Source organism: Chiroxiphia lanceolata, chromosome 5 (assembly GCF_009829145.1).
Source record: "Chiroxiphia lanceolata isolate bChiLan1 chromosome 5, bChiLan1.pri, whole genome shotgun sequence".
Lineage (NCBI taxonomy): Eukaryota > Metazoa > Chordata > Aves > Passeriformes > Pipridae > Chiroxiphia > Chiroxiphia lanceolata.
In genome coordinates this window covers 11,203,928-11,223,332 of record NC_045641.1, presented here as the reverse complement: position 1 = coordinate 11,223,332, position 19,405 = coordinate 11,203,928, and the positions used below count along the sequence as shown (strand labels likewise).

Genomic DNA, 19,405 nt, shown 5'->3' with positions numbered 1-19,405 from the left:
TGCATTTCATAATATTACAGGTTTACCTGATTTTTTGTGATTTCTTTTATGTACAATCCATTTCTACTATGGGTATACTATGTCCTAAAGTTCTACAGGATTTTGTGTGTCTTACCACTATGGAAACAAATGTGTATCTATGCGTCTGTGTCTCTTTCTCTTATAAATTAACGTAATATTTATTAATAAAGTGCTCAATTTTTCAATGAGTTTTTGTTTTGTTTATTTATACTAAGAACTCTGTATCATGAGTGGTTCATTTGCAGCTCAGGGTTAGAACAGACAGTAGATTATGTAGTTCCTTCTGCTGTAACTATTTAGAATTAAATCTAACAAGGCAATATTTCGAAAAATTGCAGACTGCACAACTGCGCAAAAAGAAATCTTCTCTGCTGAACATTTGCTCCTGGCTCTATAAATTCTAGTAGATGACTTATTTACAGTGTTTTGAATACTGAAATCATCAACTTAGATACTCACACAACTCACTGGTAACCTGGTCTTTCAGAGAGGCTAATATAACATGAATGAAATGTCAAATTCCCCTCTGCCCCATTGCTGAGCCTCCTCCTAACAAACCACATGCAGTCCACCTCCGAGGACCTCTGGATTACACTGTGTGCATACACAAAGCTGATTTTCCTCCCACATTAGTGTAATTAGTACTGCCTTCATTAAAATTAACAGAATTCTCACCGTGTATTTTAGGGCAGCAGTGAGTACTAGGATGTGCACAGCACTCACTGGCACACATGGCACACATCTCCTCCCCTCCCAACAGCATCATCCTCGCACAATATACACCTTGGAATCTCCCAAGGCACTGACAATAATTACTTGCATCCATATTAACAAGCAGTATAGGTTTTAGTGTGCTACAAAGCTGCAGCTTCATCAATTCAGCATTGCTCAGCTACAGCGCTGGCAAATTTTAAAGCTGAACTTGTTTTGTGGTTCCAAGAAAAATTTTCATTTTGAATTAACCATACAAAATCTCTTAGTCAGAAAGGCATTTCACATAGCTGCTGCATGAGTTCTGCCCTGTCATTAGTGACATTGCTGAACCCATTATCATAGATAATTAACATCTAAAGTATCCACTATCCATTAATTAATCACAGTAACGTGAGAGGAGAATCAGCTTTGTGTATGCACACAGTGTAATCCAGAGGTTCTTGGAGCTGGAATGAAAGTATTTTGCAATGGGGTAGAGGGGCATTTGACATTTAATTCATATGGTGGGTTTGTTTTACTGTTTTTTCATCTGTTTAAATTTCAGATGTTAGATACAGCTTCTTACTGTTGGTAATGGTTTAGATACAGAAAGCCAAAGGTATCCTGGGCTGCATGAAAAGCAGCATGGGCAGCAGGTTGAGGGAGGTGATTCTGCCCCTCTGCTCTGCTCTGCTCTGCTGAGACCCCACCTGGAGTGCTGCATCCAGCTCTGGGGTCCTCAGCACAGGAAGGACATGGACCTGTCGGAACACAACCAAAAGATTGCCTTCCAGGAGGAGGGCAATAAAGTTGATTAGAGGGATGGAACATCTCTCCTATGAGGAAACTGGAATTGTTCAGCCTGGAAAAGAGAAGGCTTTGGGGTGACCTAATTATGGCCTTCCAGTATCAAAAAGGAAATACAAGAAAGACAGAGACTTTTTAGAGCAGCATAACAGGACAAGGGGGAATGGCTTCAAACTGAGAGTAGGTTTAGACTAGATATTAGAAAGAAATTCTTTACTGTGAAGGTGGTGAGGCACTGGAACAAGTTGACCAGAGAAGTTGTGGATGCCCTATCCCTAGAAGTGTTCAAGCCAGGTTGGATGGGGTTTGGAGCAATCCGCTCTAGTGGAAGGTGTCCCTGCCCATGGCAGGAGGGTTGGAATGAGATGGTCTTTAAGTTCCCTTCCAGCCCAAGCCATTCTATGATTCTATGAGATATGGTCCCACATGGAACCACAGCATCACATGAGAGGTCTCTCATTTAATCATAATTAAAGCCCCCCAAAAATGGGGGCCACTACAACTGTAAAAAAAGTCAAGCAGCTGGTTAAAGATCATGATGCAACATACACACTTTAAAACTGAGGCAGCAGTATGGAAGAAGATACCTTGCACCATACCTTGGAACATTTGGCTTTCTTGGCAGAAAAAGAAATTAAATAAATTATATAAAAAATTATTTTATATTAGGTATGGAGATATAATTATACATACAGTTGCATGCTTTATTCAGGAAGTATTTTACCTTGCTCTATTCACTTTTCCAAAGGCAGAAATTCAAGTTCTTGCCCACATTCCTCTATTTCTTTCATAATAATTTTATTCAGTTTCTCATATATGATTTTATGTACTGTGTGTTGCTAAAGATGAGAGCAAATAAGATTATTAAATCAGATAATTTAAATTAAAATCTCAAAAACAGCAAAACAGAAGGCTGAAGGCTGATCATTATCCCTACAAAACACTGTATTTCATTTCAAACACAAGAAATTTATCTATGAAGCCCATGCAGCAGCAGCTAATCTCACAGAAAAACGAGCTCAAGAGCTGGTGATGGAAACTCAAAAGGAGGTCATATCAAACAACAGCTATTTGTTGTTAAACCAAGCAAAACAACAAAATCTCTTGAAGTAATCCCCTCTCAGGAATGAGGCCACGAAACACACAAAGAGCTCCTAAGCAATCTCCCAACTTGTCAGATGAAAGTAAAAGCTGTACAGTTCTAACTGCAGGGATGGAATACACTGTCTCTTATGGCTGTGATGCAACTCTAATCAATGAGTCAGAGCAAATCCAGTTCTGACCCTCTGGAATAAAACTGATAGATGGTGTGTTGCCCAAATACAGACTATAATTAACTATTTAACTGTAGTTTCTTTCACTATCCAGTAGAATATTTTAGATTATATGAAAATACTTTAAGATATCATGGACAGATACATACTAGCTCCAGATGTAGATTCAGGCCTACACTGCACTACAACATCATGTAAGACATTATTTGTTGTAAAGCACTGCACTGACAAATTTTGTTCTGAATATTGGGAGTTTCCTGTCCTTAACAGAGTTTGCACAATCATTCTTCAGCCTTCCTGGGCACTGTAAAAGGAGCTTCTGTTATTCCATGATCCTGAGAGCTGCTATGTATGTGAAATAACTCTAAAATATAATTTATCACCTGGGCCATTATTCCCTAAGTAGAACTAAACAACTGACATTGGTGAACATCCATATCTCTTATCATTTCAAAAGAGACTGCATAAGGAAATAATATTGGTGAATCATATGTAACCTGTACTGAGTAGTTCTTCTACTCCTGGAAAACTAGACAAATTGGCTGCAAATTTCAACAGAATGCATGTCAGAGAAAATACAGGCAAGCAGATCTTCAGGAGTAGCCCTGGATTTTGTAATGTTGTCCATGTACAAAAAGGTACACCTTATCCACAGGATTGTAATAGGAAAATGGTAGTAGAAAAGTCCCTCATTACAAAATAAAGTCTTTTCAGGTTAAAAAGAACTTAAAAAAAAAAAAGAATTTTCTTGTATTTTACACTAGCTATATGTGTGAAAGGGCAGATACTATACAGTTCTGTTTTCCTGCTACAGGGTGATAAAAAGAAAAGGAACTTAGGCCTATTTCACCCTTTTTGAGTGTAGTGACTGTGTTAAAAGGGAAGGACAGAGAGAGATACTAGCAAACCCTCCTAGTCAAAAGTATAAAAATGTGTGCTCTGTGCATTAAATGAAACAAAATCCACTCAAAGTTGGGGTGTCCTACTTGTAGTATCTCCATCTTTGTAACATCTGCTACTCTCATTATCACATTATTTCCACCTACCATAATCTCTGTTTACTACTTTCTTATCTCTTAATCTGTACTTTCACTTGCCAACATCCTAACCACATGTTGTTTATCTCAGAAATCATTCTTTGTCCTTGATTTCCAAACCAGAAAACTATCCCTAAGCTTAATAATTTTCCTCTCCTCTGACTCTCTTTCCTGAGCAGAATTTGACATCATTATCTCTACTACAGGAGATGCCAGGAACCCCCAAAAAACACTAGTTCCCCATATGTGAGCTGAACTGTTTTGTAAAAGCTTTTATCCCATATGGTGCCAATGTGGAAGTCTGCACAAGAGAACACAAAATGAACTGTGTACCTGAACAACTCAGGAGGGCAGAGAAGCAAGTCACACCTCCCAGGTGCTCTGCCATTCTCTGAAGCAGTAACACAACAAAGATGGCCAAAAAAAATGTCTGAAAGGTCTTATGAAGTCCTAAGAATTAATGTTGTTCAGGACTTCTTTAAGCAAGGATTTTATAATATGCTTTGCTAGGGCTGAGTGCATGCCTACAAGCCAGAAAATGCAAAAATATTTAAATTACAGTTTGAGCATTATCTACTTCATTTTTACACCATTGCTTATGGTTTATTCAGTGTCAGCATACAAAGACCACTGCAAAGAAAATCCAACACATCCAATAAAAATGGAACATTTGATACACTTTTCCTTTAAGTATGACAGGAAAAAAATCCCTTTTAATTTCCTAAGTATAGTAATAGCTGAGTCTGACTTAAGGTTTTTGTAGTCTAATACTAAAACACCTTCTGTGCTGTAAAATTATGCTGTTTTTAAACTCATTCTGGGGACAGAAATTCTTGAGATCCTACAAAACCAAAAAATTCTAAGGACTCATTGGGTCAATGAACTTTAATTCAACAGACTTGCCTTGTAGGCTCTTGTGTCTTATGTTTTGTCTGAGGGTTTTCCTGAGATTCACAAAGTTTTATCCCATGTCAACAGTGAATTCAGTGCTTGGCCCTGCCGGTGCTCATCTGCCAGGGTGGTGGGTCCCAGTTGTGGAGTAGCTCAGCTGCCCCAGGATGGATCATCCCCCAAGGTCCCTTCAATCCGATTTGTTCCATGATCCTATTATCGGGTAATGATATCTTTCCTTTGTAATCCAAACAGCATGACATGTGTGTGGTGGTGAAAGGCTTGTGAACACTGGATAGTTTCCTTAAGGGTTTTATATGAAAGAGCGAAACAAATCACAGGACAACCTAACAGGCCATGAATCTGCAGAGAGCCCCAGTCCTGGGCTCTGGGACCGGGCACGGAATCACAGGATGAGCCAGGTTGGAAGGGACCGTGGTGAGTCATTGGGTCCAACCCCCCTGCTCAAGCAGGGTCATACTGGAGCACATGGAACAGGACTGCAACCAGATGGTTCACGAATATCTTCAGCAAGGGAGACTCCACGACCTCTCTGGGCAATCTGTTCCTGTGGGTGGTCACCTGCACAGTGAAGCTCTTCCAGGTGTTCACGTGGAACTTCCTGTGCATCAGTTTCTGCCCGTTGCCTCTTGGCCTATTGCTCGGCACCACTGAGCAGAGCCGGGCTCCATCCTCTTGACACCCACCTTTAGATACTGAGAGACACTGACAAGGTTCCCACTAAAAGCGAGTGGGCTACGCATCTCTGAGCCCTGGGCTGGGATGGCTCGTTTGGCTTTGTGTTCAGGGTGTAAAACGCGGCTGACTGACAAGTCCAGAGAGGAGAGAGGCGCGCTGCTGTCCCTCCCGAGGGCCGGCCGCCAGCACCCAGCGGCGGTGGGGTTGGACCCCGACGCCCTTCCGTGGCTCCCGGCAGCGGGAAGCACAGGAACCAAGGGGTGCGACGCGCTCCGGGGCGAAGACCTTATCCCCTGCGGGGGTTGGTACCGCCCCGCCCGGCGCTCCCCCCGCCCCGCCGAGCAATGGAACCTCCCACGCGCGGCGCCGTTTGAATCCAAGCCCCCAACGGCTCCCGGGCAGGTGCGCGCGCGCGCCGTGACGTCACGCGGCAGCGGCGCCTCCAACCCCGCGCAGGGTCCGGTCCCGCTGTGCCCCCGTTCTCAGGCCCGTTCACGTTCTGCTCTCGTTGTGCGCCCACTTCCAGCCTCATTCATGGTCCGGTCCCGCTGTGCCACCGTTTCCAGCCCCATTCACGCTCTGGTTCCGTTGTTTCCCCGTTTCCAGCCCCATTCACGCTCTGGTTCCGTTGTTCCCCACTTCCAGCCCCATTCACATCCCCATCCTGTTCCGCTCCCCTCACGCCGCCGCCCCGCGCACGCGCAGGAGCCGCGCCCGCCGCCTTTCCCGCCGTGCACGCGCTTCTTCCCCCCTCCTCCCCTCCCCGGCGTGGGCGGTGCGCGCGCACTCGCGCGCCTCCGGCGGGGCGGGGGCGGTGCCGGTGCCGCGCGCGCAGCAGCCCCAGGGCCGGCGGCGGCAGCGGCGGCCCCCGTTCGAGGCCTCGGACCGCCCGTCCCTTCTCCCGCTGTCCCAGCTCCGCGATCCCCCGGCAGAGCCTCCCCGCGCCCATCCCCGCTCTCCTGTGAGGCGAACCCGGCGCGCGGTGCCCGCGCCGCCGCCGCCGCGCCCCAGGTGAGGGAGCGGGGGAAGAAGAAGAGCGAGCGGGGAGCAGCCGCTCCCCCGCCCTCCTCAGCGCCTCTCCGCCGCCGAGCGCCGCCGCTCCCCTGCTTCCCTTCTCGCGCCGGAGCCGAACAGCCCCTTTCCCAAGATGGGGTGCACGCTGAGCGCCGAGGACAAGGCGGCGGTGGAGAGGAGCAAGATGATCGACAGGAACCTGCGGGAGGATGGCGAGAAGGCGGCCAGAGAGGTGAAGCTGCTGCTCTTAGGTAAGGGCTGCCGTGAGGGGAGGGTCCGCCCGAGGCAGTTCCCGGCCCCCCCCCGGGGAGGGGCAGGTTCCCGCCGGGCTGGGCGGGGGGCGAGGGAGCCCCCGGACCATGGGGTCCGTGCTCGGGTTCCCTCGGGAGTTCTGGGGGCGGCGGGGGCACAGCAGCCCCTTGGGGCGGGTGGCCGCCTCGATTCCTCGGGGGTCAGGGGCAGCTGCACGGCTGGTCTGTCCCGGGCCCTGCCTTCCGTGGGAAGGGGAGAACGCCCGAAACTCCTGACCTGGATTCTCTGTTCTTCTGCTGAGAGGAAGGAAATGTTACGTCGGAGGATATTTACTCTTAAATGTTGCTTGTAGACCCGAACATACCCTGAACTGTTCCTATGAGAATTAAGTGCAGAAAGCGACAAAAGAACAAAAGGCAAAGCGCCGTTTAACTTTTCGCATTGCTTTTTTTTTTTTTTTTTCTCCTTTTTGTGGAACTTGCTTGTGTTTCTGAGATCTTACCGCCTTGATGGGGGTTCTGCATGTATAATATAGTGACTCTCATTACGTGCCATCTCGGGTTCTTGAGTTTGGCTCACAAGTACTTGAAGCTCGCCTTTTTGTGTGTTTTAAGTGGTATGCTTGAGTGTAAAAGATAAGTAAGATAAGACTACTCTTAAAATGACAGGAAAAAAGGAAGTGAGTGTTTTAATTAGAATACATTTGTGCAGGAACTAAAACTACTGTAGAGGTTGGGGACAGCTGAATGCTGCAAGATTTGCACTGAGTCGATGTTGTAGGGAATTTTGCAGTGTATTCCGTATAGCTAAACCAGACTGAATCCTTCAAATCGAGAGTTAAAGTAGCTGTTGGGTTGCAGTTTCACCCTCAGATCTGAAGTTTCAGGCAAACTTTTTAAATGATTCCTCAATTTCTTGCTCCCCTCGACACTGATTTTGCTGCATTGCTCGCCTCCCGTTTGTTCACTACAAACATTGCAGTAGACCTCCTAAATAACTTTCTGTTGCTAAATTCAAAAATGGCTCTAGAAGGGTACAGAAAACTGAGCAACTTTTATGTGTAGATGAAACAAATCTAGTCTGGGAAAAACAAACGGCCTAAAAATGTGTATATAGATTTGAAATTATACTGGTGAGAGAAACAAAGCTTTTCTTTCTGGTTTGTGTTAGGTTTTTGGTTGGTACAGTGCCTGTTCCTGAACACCTTTGGCATCCTCATATTGTTGCATGGAAAGGTTCTCCTGTATGGGATCCATAACAATACTGCAGAACATAGGGGTTTTTTTTAGAAAAAGGTGGCAAAGTAATGCTTTATGTGTCTTCTGGCAAGGCATTTGAAACGATTTGTCAGTGTTTTGCTGTTCCATACGGAACTTGTAGTACCTGTAGTTGAGTAGTTGTCGTAGTATTTTTCATCATATTCCTTGGATACGGATAAAGTCCATTTAAAGATGCTTTAAACTTGAGAATGGATGTTGTTGCTATTTTCAGTTGTTTAATGCTCTTATGTACAAAGCGCTATGTTATGAGCTTAAATTTTATAAATTCTCTGTTTCTAATACTGAAAAGATTTTCTACTCGAATCTCATGAAATCTTAGGATATGGAACAAATGGTCAGATACATGTGGATTGTTCTGAGCAGCAGCTTGGTTGGTTTAGTATTTCCCCATACCTTATTAAAAAGAGGTATGAAGGCAAACAGGCTGACTTCTCTTAGGACCAGTGTTAGGGTGATTGTTTAAACAAAGATTACCTGTATTAGTGAACTCTGAATGAGGTTTTGTGCATACACCTGTGGATGCATTTGTGTATTTCACATGGTTTGGAATGGAAGTTTTTCTGTTAGTGTTCCTTGCAACTCTATCAGATGTCTTAAATGTGGTGTGAATGCTTTATCTGATGGCAAAACTATTTAGAGTTACTTCCACTGGAGTCACTTTCTTCTCACCACTCACTTTCCCAATTGCTTGTTCAGCCCACATGTCATAGTTTATCATCTACTCGGTTGTACTCCTACATCTATTTATGGGCTTGTTCTGCTAAAAAGACACTGAAATAAAAGGAAAAGTACAAATTGTGGTCTGCTGCCAGGAAAATGCAGTGTGTGAGGAGCATCTAAAATACCTTGCCTATGTAGAAAAAGGTCATGTAGCTCTAATGACCCAATAAATCAGATTTACTCCAGCATCTGTAAAACCTGTATTTTTATATGGTGATTAGAGAATCCTACTGGAAGCTTGAGCTAGAATGCTCAAATGAAGGAAGATATGTTCATAAAATCAGTCTCTTTCTAAACTTAAAATTTAATTTATTCCATTATATGCTTTTCCAAAGGTTTTTTTCTAAAACAGGAAATTGTGGGGTTTAATTATGAGAGAGATGTGACATTGCTGTACCTGAAACATGACTTTGTGTACACTGTGTATCACTGATCCACGTTAGATTTATATTTTGTTGTCCTGTCTCTAGGAATAAGCAGATATATCTAATCTGTGCAAAATACTGTTGAACTGGATTACCTAAATTCTTTTGTTGTATCTGTAAATTGGTTCATCCCTTTATACAATTTTGACTGCAGGTCATTTGGAATAAAAATACTGGATTCTAAACATTATCCATGTATAACTGTTTTAACCTTGTAATTCTATGCACTTCAGTGTGCTATCTCAACAGCAGGAGAGCCTTTCCTTGAAGATTTCTGGGAGCCATCCTCATTCTTAGAAGTAAATTGAATTTGAGCATATAGTTTGTAAGCCAGATGAAAAATGCTTGGCTTTACATGGGAATTTTATGATTATATCTTTTAAAATTATTAAATAAACAAGTTTATTTAATTTAATATTATTTTCAGTCAGTGTGTTACAAAGAAATACTTAAGTTGCATGAAAACTCTACGTAAAGTGTAAGTACAATGTATTATATTGACCAACACTGAAAATTTAACATACCAAAGTATGTACTTTTCCTTAAGCACTCTAATACTTGTGTCAAGTTGACAGTTCCTAAAATTTTGTGTCCTAATTGAAGTACTGTTTTGTTTTATTGTATTTTTTTGTTATTGTTTCTTATAAATAGTTCATATACTTAGTGTGAGATTTTGGAGAGTCAGTTTATATTTTGGCTGTCTTCCAAGCAGAGACAGCAGTAGACCCAAGTTGGTTTTCTCTTCCAGGTTTCTCATCTCAACTTTTAGTATTCAATAAATAAAAATTGCAGTGATTGCAGAATGAATGTACTTCTGCTGGTGCTGGGAGGTGGCAGTTCTGTGTGACCGATCCATGTGCTGCATTAATACACATGTGATCCAGATCAGGTGTGGATTTGCAAGTGCATTTCTGTTGAATTAGCTAAAGCACATAACACTGAATTTATGCCAACTGCAGGAGAACAGGCAGCACCTCATTTAGCAGAAGGCCTTCTGGTATGAGGTTACCTCATCAGGTTTTATGAGTACATTCAAGTTGGCAGCATAAATTTATAGGATTAGCGCTTTATCTTGTGAATTATCACATTCTTCACCTAATATAGCAAATTTAGTGTTAAGGTTCTTGTATCTTGAATGAAGAAGGCAACAGATCTGTCTTAAACGTTCTTTGGAAGTGGATCCTGGATCCAGGAGGTCACAGGCCCTGTGTTTGACAACTGTAATTACGTGTCTTCTTTCTAGATAATTACGGTTGTAGATTTAAGTTCAATGGATACCTTTATACTCATGACCAACAGAGCCAGTTTTCTGTTCCTGAATAGATCCTTGTGATTCATATTGGAACATTGGCATGTCATGTTCTTAAAGATAAGTGGCTTTTAACTTAAGACAGAGTACAGCTTTTAATCTTTTCCATTGCAGTTCTTCCTGTTCCTTAAGACAGTAACTAGAACAATTCTATTGAGTTGTTGTTTTATATCTTCACGTCTCAGGCATCTTTTTCTGTCTGCTTTTTTTTTGTTATAGACCTGCATCTTTCTGTCTGCTCAGTCAAACTGACTCCTGCTGCACACTCGTCTTTTCAACAGCGTGATCCTCACAGTGCTTGGCAATACCTCCCTCCCTCCAGACCTGATTGCACATTGGACTGAAAAAATACATTTATGCTGTTCGTGCCATTACTGCTCTTGCCTTTCCTCCAGAGTATTCTCTTTCTCCACACTTGCAGACAAGAAAGACTTTAGAAGTCTGAACTTATGGGAGCTTTCAAAAAAGCCTTATCCTCACAAACAAGTATTGCACATTTCAGAGATGTTGACCTCATCTTTATAAATTATGCCAGCCTAGTCTAAAACATTTCTAACAAAACATTTCCTGTCATGCTTTCAGAGACAGCTATCTGCAGATATTTACAAAGTTCACCTCTTATTGAAAAACTGTTTTGTAGTACCTAAAAGAAGTGTTTGATGTTTGAATTTGATTTTTTGCTTGTTGGTCTTGTCTGCGTTACCCCCCTGCCCCCATTTCTGCCTGTCTGCTCAGATTTTATCAGGAATTCTGAACTAAGAGCTCTCTTGCATTTTGATATGGTATAGTTGGACTCTGCAAATCAGGATTTTATTTATGTGGAGTTTTATGTCTGACTTTGTAGTTCAGTCAGGGAAATTCTCCAGCCTTTGTACTAAATGTAACAATAATTTCAAAGAACAAAAGTCAAAATTACTAGATTCTCATAGTGTGATAGTCTCCCTTGCTTTTGTGAAAGGAGGCTCATGGATGTGCAGAAAGCACAGCCATTCAGTTATGGTTATGTTTGTGTAATTGCAGTTTGGGTTCTTTTATGCTTCTCTTTCTATCTGAATGTTGGTGTAAAGGACCAACATGTTGGTCTTTATTGTGTGTATAGACTTCACTACAATACAAATTATCTTTAGTGATTTGGGGTCTTCTGTTGCATTATTATTTTACTACTTCTTTTTGGAAGTTACTTTATAAGAGCCTTATTTATGATTGTATCACAATTTTAGTTCTTTAAGACAAAATTTACGTCAGTACATGTTGATTTAGAAAGGGTTGAAGAGGAACTGTACATTTTGTGCTGTGTTATCAGTAATGGTGACTTTGCTTTTTAAAATCTTGATTGAAAAGTGTAGTTATGGATATATAAAAATTAATTTAACTTATCTTTTGCACTAAATATTAAGGCTTTTTTTTATATTTTAGAGGTTAGAAAACATTTGAAGCTTAAGAAGTGGTTTTCCTCCAAGTTTCCTTTCAAAAACAATGTAATGCTTCTGTTTTTTTCTCCCTCCTGAAGTGGGGGCTCTGGTTAAGGTACTTTTTGGTAAGCTGTCCACTCCCAGCATCAGTGGGGCTTCAAGACCACACATAAATTCTGTAATACACTATGACATAATTACTGTCTTCTATTTTTTTTCTGGCAGTGCAGTTTATTGTATCATCGTTGTGCTGATATGACAGTTTATTGTTCTGTAGATAATATTACCAAAATTCACCTAACCTCCTTTTGTGGAGTTATTTTTATTATTTAAACTAGAGTTTACAGTATAGCTCCCTGCAGAGTTATGTTGGCACAACTTGAACTCAGGGCTTTGTGCTGTAGTTGGGTTGTAATGATTTATGTAATCATATTGTCAAAGTGGATTGTTCTTTTGCTGCCACGTTTTACCCTCTAGATGTTTTGGTCCTCTGAGAAGGAGAATTGAACAGTTGGCACATCCTAAAGTCTGGCTAAATAATTTGAAACCAAACCATGTGTCTGACTTAGAGGGCATGAAATTTTGAAATCAGTTTTGTTGTCTGGCTTGATGGTTGTCTGCAGTGTTTCCTGTAACATGCTGTCTGGCAAATGTCGTGGTACAAAATTGGAAGTAGAAAAGAGGTATTTAAGGTGTTCTGTTAAGTGTGAAGGTGGAGTTTTTTTGTTTGGTTGGTTGCTGTTGTGGTTTTTTTTTTGTTGTTTGCTTGTTTTGGTTTTTTGGGGGGGTTTTTTGGGTTTTTTTTTGGTTGGTTGGTTTTTGTTTTTGTTTCTGTTTTTTACCATGGAAACACTGAAATAAAGATCTGAACTGACTGAATTAAAAAAAAGCTATTAAAAGTTTTTTCCCAGGACACATATAGAAGAACCTGTATTGGTGAAAACTTGCTATTCTGAGGTTGAGTCTTAGTCATTGTCCAGTTATACCGAGGTCTCCTGTTCTCTTTATTCCCCTTGTTTGCTCAGTGCCCTACTGTTACTGCAGGCTTTGTGTAAAGTACACAGTTAATCTGTAAATGGAACTCAGTTGGCTTCACCTGAGAGATTTTGTATCCAAAAAGTACTGAAGTTGGTAAGGTATATAGATAGTAGTTGAAAAAATCAGAACTTTGAACTTCTGAGAGTGAGAAGTTTTGAGTGCACTGTTAAGAAAAATGCAGTTTTTGAAGTGGCTCAAGTTGGTGACATTTCTGAGTGGAAAGATAATTAAAATTTTGAAATTAGCCTATTAAGACAAAAATAAACTGTATTTGGTGAGACAGTTGTGTGTACCAGGAACGTATGCTTCTGCAGTAAGAGATTTGAACTCTTTTCTTAATGCTAAACATATTTTGTTCTCCTCCATTAAGTAGGTACAGAAAAGACAAAATAAGATTTCTTAATCAGGGTGGGAACTGAAGGAGTGATTTTGTAGACTAATTACCCATGTTTGTGACTGCTCATAATCCTTTCACTGTATAGCTCTAAGAAGTTTAAGAGTTGGGGACTTGGAAGATGTTTCGCATCTTCATGGCTTTGCCCTTGGATATCTCAAAGCTGTGGAGCCAACTTCATAATCCCTGGAATTATCTAGAGCTTGAATATGTAACAGAAGGTGAAGTATCACGTACCACTCTATGCTGTCCCAGCAAAATGGCCTAAAAATCACCTCGTGTCACAGATACTCATATGCACTAAACCTTGATTTGAAAGTATGTTATCTGTTCAGGTCAAATTTTGACTTTCCTTTTTTTTTAATTGCTGGTTAGCCCTTTCCTTGAAACATATTTTTGTGTTATTTTTAAAAATTTCTCTTGGTATAGTTCTTTCAGGATCTCAACTGATGGGGTTAATTGACATATAGAGCATTTAAGAACCAATTCTTTAAATAAGAGGCTTGTTACATATGTGATAAGCAAGTAAATTGCTTTCTTGGCTTTGGTAACTGAAGGGTCATTGAAGCTTTGAATAAGAACATTTCTGGTATGTTTTGGTAACAACTTGATTTATCAACTTGCCGTGTTGACTTATAGATGTATGCTTATTTGGGTACTCTATAGAGATACATGTAAACTTCAATATTATAAGTACCTACATAAATTGATATTGAAATTAGAAAATTTCACTTCTGGTGAAGCTACTTCAAGGAATCAACACCATTTGAATATGTTGTGCTTCAACTTATGAAATTAACTCTACTTCATTACTTTTTCATATGTGCTTTTTAGAAATGTAGTGTTGAATCTGAAGTGAGTAATATACTTAACAAATGTACCTGATTAAATCTTTAGTGAAATATAACAGTATCTAGGCAACCAGAATGGACAGGAAGTCTTTACAATCATTGCTCTAAGCAGATTGCTTTTATAGAAGAAAGCAATATACTGGAATGAAAATTCCTGTTGAAAATGTGAATCAGGTTTATAATTCTTAATGTTGTCTAGAATTTAATATGATCTGTTTCTTGAAATGGAAATACTGTTGGAATCTTCCTCTTGCAAAGTTGATAAAATATTTTTTTGCATACAACTCTATGTTGTTTTTTGCATGGATGAAGCTGTTTAAGTTGTTTGGCTTGTAATATGAGTTGTTATCAATCATGGACGTAAGGATGTTCTGAATCTCTGGGTCTTTTTTAATAGTTTCCAGTAAAACTCAAGAGGTTCTTGCCTGTTTTCTAAATCTGGATTGGAATGCTGGAAATATGCAGTGGATGTTGTCTAATGAGCAGTAGAGCTATTCTAGAAGCTCTGGATTGCTAAAAAGGAGAGTGCTCTTGCAGCATCCAGCTGAATGATTTTGCCCTCTCCTTGTCACTTTTAAATTCTTAATTCTTTTTTTTACTGGTTCAGTAGTCAAACTGGCTGTCCTGTGTGGACTTAGTTTGCTGCCAGAGTGGTCAGTTCAGCTGGTATTTCATAATGGTCTGATGAGGACCTGACTAAAAGCGTGATGAGGAGTGGAGATACCATATGCAGTTGGAGTGCTGGAAATGCATAGCAGGAGATGGAGTGGAAAGTGAGTGCAGAATAGGATGCTTCCAATTTCTGCATTTGTGTGTCACAGTTCACTGTAGAATTGGCTTAGGAATAATGTGAAATTGTGTTCCTCTGCAAGGTCCAGTTGGTAGAAATCTTAAACTTTCTTCAAAACCCACTTTTTTACAGCTTTGTTGCTGCAATAGGAGATAGTGCCAGTCTGCCTTAAGGAGTGTACTGATTGGAAGTTAGAGGTAGGAGTTCGTTTTCATTCCAAATCCAGGGAGCCTCAGACCTGTGTTTTCTCATGTTCTTCTATTTTATAGATTGTAGGCTTGACTAGGAAGAATCCTCTTCTGCTTAGCACTTGGTGCAGAATGCAAGATGGTAATGGGCAAGAAGTGCAACTGCCAGCTCAGTGTGCAAATAGTAGAGAGGAACATGGAGACAACAGTAAAGTTGTACTAACATTATAGGTAGAATACAGTGTAAACATTGTATTGGAATGCAGTTTTAAAACTTGCTATGACTGGAGTTAGGGGTCTTGCAATAAAAATTGGGAGTAAACCAGACAGTTGTCTTGAATATTTGTAGATTTTATTTATTAAATGTTTTTTGAATACTTGTTGATTTCAGAGATAGCATTGATGTTCTATACAACGGTGGAATGAAAATAAGCTACTGAGTCTCACTGAAGTGCTGTCTGTATTCTTGATTCATTAAATATTTCTTGAAGCATTTTGAAAGTGGATTTCTCAGCTGTATGCAGATTAAGTTACTGATCCTTAATAAATCTGATAAACTCTTAGCAAAACTGTTTTATACTTTCTGAAGCATATAATGCTTAAGCATAAAGCCCTTAGACATTGACAGGGATTCCTTCTGATATGCTTTAGTGCCTCAGTGTTTGCTAGCAAAGGCTGTCATCTAATTCCTGGATGAGAGACTATTTAGGTTATTTTCTCTGTCTGCTGTTCTGGAACATGGGAGCTTTTGAGGTTAGGTTATATTCAGACTTTGAGGCCTTGTTTGAGCCCTAACAGACTTCTGTGTTTATGTCTTATTCCTTGCTTCTGGGATTATTGTGTGCAACTGCATGTTGGAAGGGTTTGGAATTTTTATATGCTTCATAGTTTTCTCAGTTTAATATGAGACTGGTTAAATACAAATTTTAACTACAACAACCAAAAAAAGCCACCAATAATATACTGCTTGAGAATAATTTTGTGTGCAAAATGCATGTGCATGTAACAAAAGAATATGGTTGCCTGTACACATGAATTTTCTTTCTTGCTTCAAATACAAATAGTTCTGAAAATATTTGTGTTTGAAAAAGGTTGTTTTAGGTATCTAAGATCTTTTTACATTTTAATCTCTGTCACTTTAAATACATACAGTTTTTTGGTGGAGTTGGAGACATTGGAGAGAATTTAGGTCAGCTATCAATGTGCTTATTCTTATTTTTGTGGATCTTAGTCCTTGAGCTACAAAATGAAAAAACTGTTAAGTGTGGATGAATACTGAAAATTTATGTGAAGTTTATTGCTCTGTTTCTACAATAATGGGACAATTTTTTGTGTAATTGCACTTGTCCTGGTATAAACTTTGACGGTACCTATTTATCACATATCCAAATAATGCCTTGGTGTTACGTGACAAGTAGAGCTTTGAATAAAATCAGTGGAGATTTACATGAGAGATCATTTTCCTGTTTTGATAGAAATGCACACACTGCTTTCTGATTGTCCCAGCTCTTTGTACGGTTACATAGTAATATGAGGTAGCAGGACAGTAGGTTCTGTCACAATTGTAGATAATACAACAGTAGTGTTGTTCTGAATTGCAGGCAGAGACTGCAATGAAAATATGCTGTTAATTCCAAGTTCCTTTGTTGTATCTCTCCACCAGAATAACCTGCATAAAGTATGCCTCTGTTGTGGTGGGGAATTTTTTATAAAGCATTTTCGATTGTGATGAATGATAGCCTGCTTAGTAAGTGCTCTCTGGGATCTCAGTCGCTGAACATGCGATCTTTGCACATCATAGTTATAGCTCACTGAACAGTAAAAGGCCATGAAGGCCAACCACACTGTCAAGAACAATGTCAGGGCACTGTGAATTTCTAGAGGTTTATTGGCTATATACTTGGAGGTCTGGATGAGGTGTGCTGTACTCTGTTGGCAGAAATCTTGATAAACATTGTAAGAGTAAAGGAGATGCTTCTTTCTGTGGGAGCAGTCAGCATTTCTCTTCTGGAGTGGAAACATATACAATATCCACTCAAACTCATGTTCTAGAAGGTCTTGAATCATGTTCTTTCATACCATGATCTCAAATTATGCCGTGATTGTTTCTGAGCATACTAGTATGTATGGAAGAAGAGAACCGCTTTAATTTTTTTAAGTAACAAATTTAAATCTTATTTCAGTTTTGTAGAGGAAATCATTTATTTGTTATGTTGAAGTTCCATTTGAAGCACTAATAAGGTTTTGGGCATTGAGTTTTGAGGAGATTCCTGAGTCTTTTAGAGTGTAGTAGTGTGGATGCTGGTCTTTAATACATTTAAGTAATAAACTGCTAATCTTATCAAACTGTTGTCAACATTGACATGTTAGATAAACCTGGACCTACAAATGTTTAGCTGCTGGTGGTGTGACACACAGTTGTCAGGCAGCAAGCATGATTGCAAACTAGTTTTCACCTCTAAATGTGCATTGGTTCCCATACTTATTTTCTGGCATAAGTAAGAGTTTTGTTTTCAAACCTTCGAGTCTCAGCTTGTCACAGACCTGCTGGGTTTGGCACTTCACACAAAGGAAGCTACGCCTATATCTTAATTGAAATAAAAAGCGCAATGTCACTGTCCCTGGGAAAGGCAGTGACACTGGTGTTTAAGAGATCTCTTGTACATTCTGAACAGTTACATCTTTTTAAAGTAACTTCAATTCCAAGGCACCACATTTCCTTTTGAATGTTTTGCAGAGTTTCTGAAATATGGCACTTAGTATTGTACTGTTGCTCTCCTATAATTAGGGTTATAGTATAAGTGATGCACATAATGATAAAAGGGTTCCTACTGTGTAGCAGGAGCAACAGCTATAACTTGAAATGGCTGAGGAGTATAGGAACAGTTTTAAAGAGCTAGATAGAATTTGTATTGAAAAGCTGCATGCATTTAATTTTGTGTGGTACATGAAATTGCACATAACAATTTATGCTAAGATATCTGCTTATCACATGATTAAATCCTAAACAAAAAGAGCGTTTCATAAACCTTTTGTCATCAAAAGATACTATGCACAAATTGAAAATTTCAGGTAGCTCAAAACTCAGTTCATACTTTTAAAGATAAAATGGTTGTTGCCTACAAGACCGAGGAGAAAAAAAACATCAGGCTAATTTAGGTAGGAGATAAGAAGAGCAGAGCTTTAATGAGCTCTTGGCCTACAGGAATGCAAACCCACGCATGTGCACTCGGACACAGATTCTATGATTTTATAATGATATCCATCCAATCCCCATTCGACCAACCCCTGGTTCTGCCCTGTTCTGCCCCCCGGCACACCCCCTCAGGAATTGAGTCTGGGGGAGTTTGGGACCCCTCTTTCATCATCTTCGTCCTCCTCTCAGCACATTGAGTCCTTGGAGACCCTCCAGAGTTCCAGGCTTGAATGTCACTTTTGTCTGTGTTTACATCTTTTGGTGCAGGCCTTAAGGTGTTTTTCTGCAACTCCACCTTGAAAAGAAGACTGAACAGCTAATGGAATTGTGAGGGATTAATATGGGACGGGTTTGGTATGTGCAACCATTAAGCTACTGCCGTTACTTTTACTGGAAAATACTGGTAAGGGATATAATACAGTGAGACAGTAAAAGAATGCATGTTAACTGTGCTGGTAGAGACTCCAGTGTGGAAATGATACCTGAGTTGTGTGCTGCTGTAGTTACTTCTACTGGAAATACTGATACATTAAAATCTACATCCACTACATTCTAAAATCTATAAAAATTAAAAAATCAAAAAATAAAAAACTCCTGAGACATCAAGGTGAATAGAAGTCACCTTAAGGTTTGCAAGAGGGAGTCTCTCTCATTTCATCATTAGCTTTATTTTTTAGAATTCATTGAGTTCCAGAGGTTATACTGAATATAAAACCATAATTTCTCCTTGTTGTTTCAATGCTAAACTAATCAATACTGTCTTTATCACTTACTTGTGTGTTTACTATAGTAACAACCTAGATAATAAAGAAACTCAGAGCAGTCTTTTAGATGTGTAGATCTCAATAAACACACAAAATGCTACCATGAGTTAGTGCATGATTGCTTCTTGAGGTAGCAGTTAAATGATGTCTTATATATAATATATTGACTATTTTATTGTGTACTATTGGTTTAAAACATCTATCTAGGAGGAACACTGAAGACCTAGAGAAGAAATAATTAGTTGTAATCAATTATTGATTTGTTAGGGAATATACAAAAGTGACAGTGTCTTATTAGTGTAGATGGTGCTGCTTCTGTAGGACTAAGCCAGCATGCAGCTGTTGAAACC

General features: G+C 40.0%; 1 protein-coding gene across 2 annotated transcripts in view; it reads left to right on the top strand.

Moving 5' to 3' along the window:
- The first annotated feature begins 6,249 nt into the window (after nt 1-6,249).
- Nucleotides 6,250-19,405, top strand: part of GNAI1 (G protein subunit alpha i1) — a 32,784-nt gene continuing 19,628 nt past the window's right edge. Inside the window, exon 1 of one of the 2 annotated variants that reach the window (XM_032687921.1) lies at nt 6,250-6,687. In XM_032687921.1, coding sequence (XP_032543812.1) covers nt 6,570-6,687 — 118 coding nt within the window. In that variant the 5' untranslated portion in view covers nt 6,250-6,569. The remainder of the gene's footprint in view (nt 6,688-19,405) is intronic. The other variant, XM_032687922.1, reaches the window with a different exon arrangement.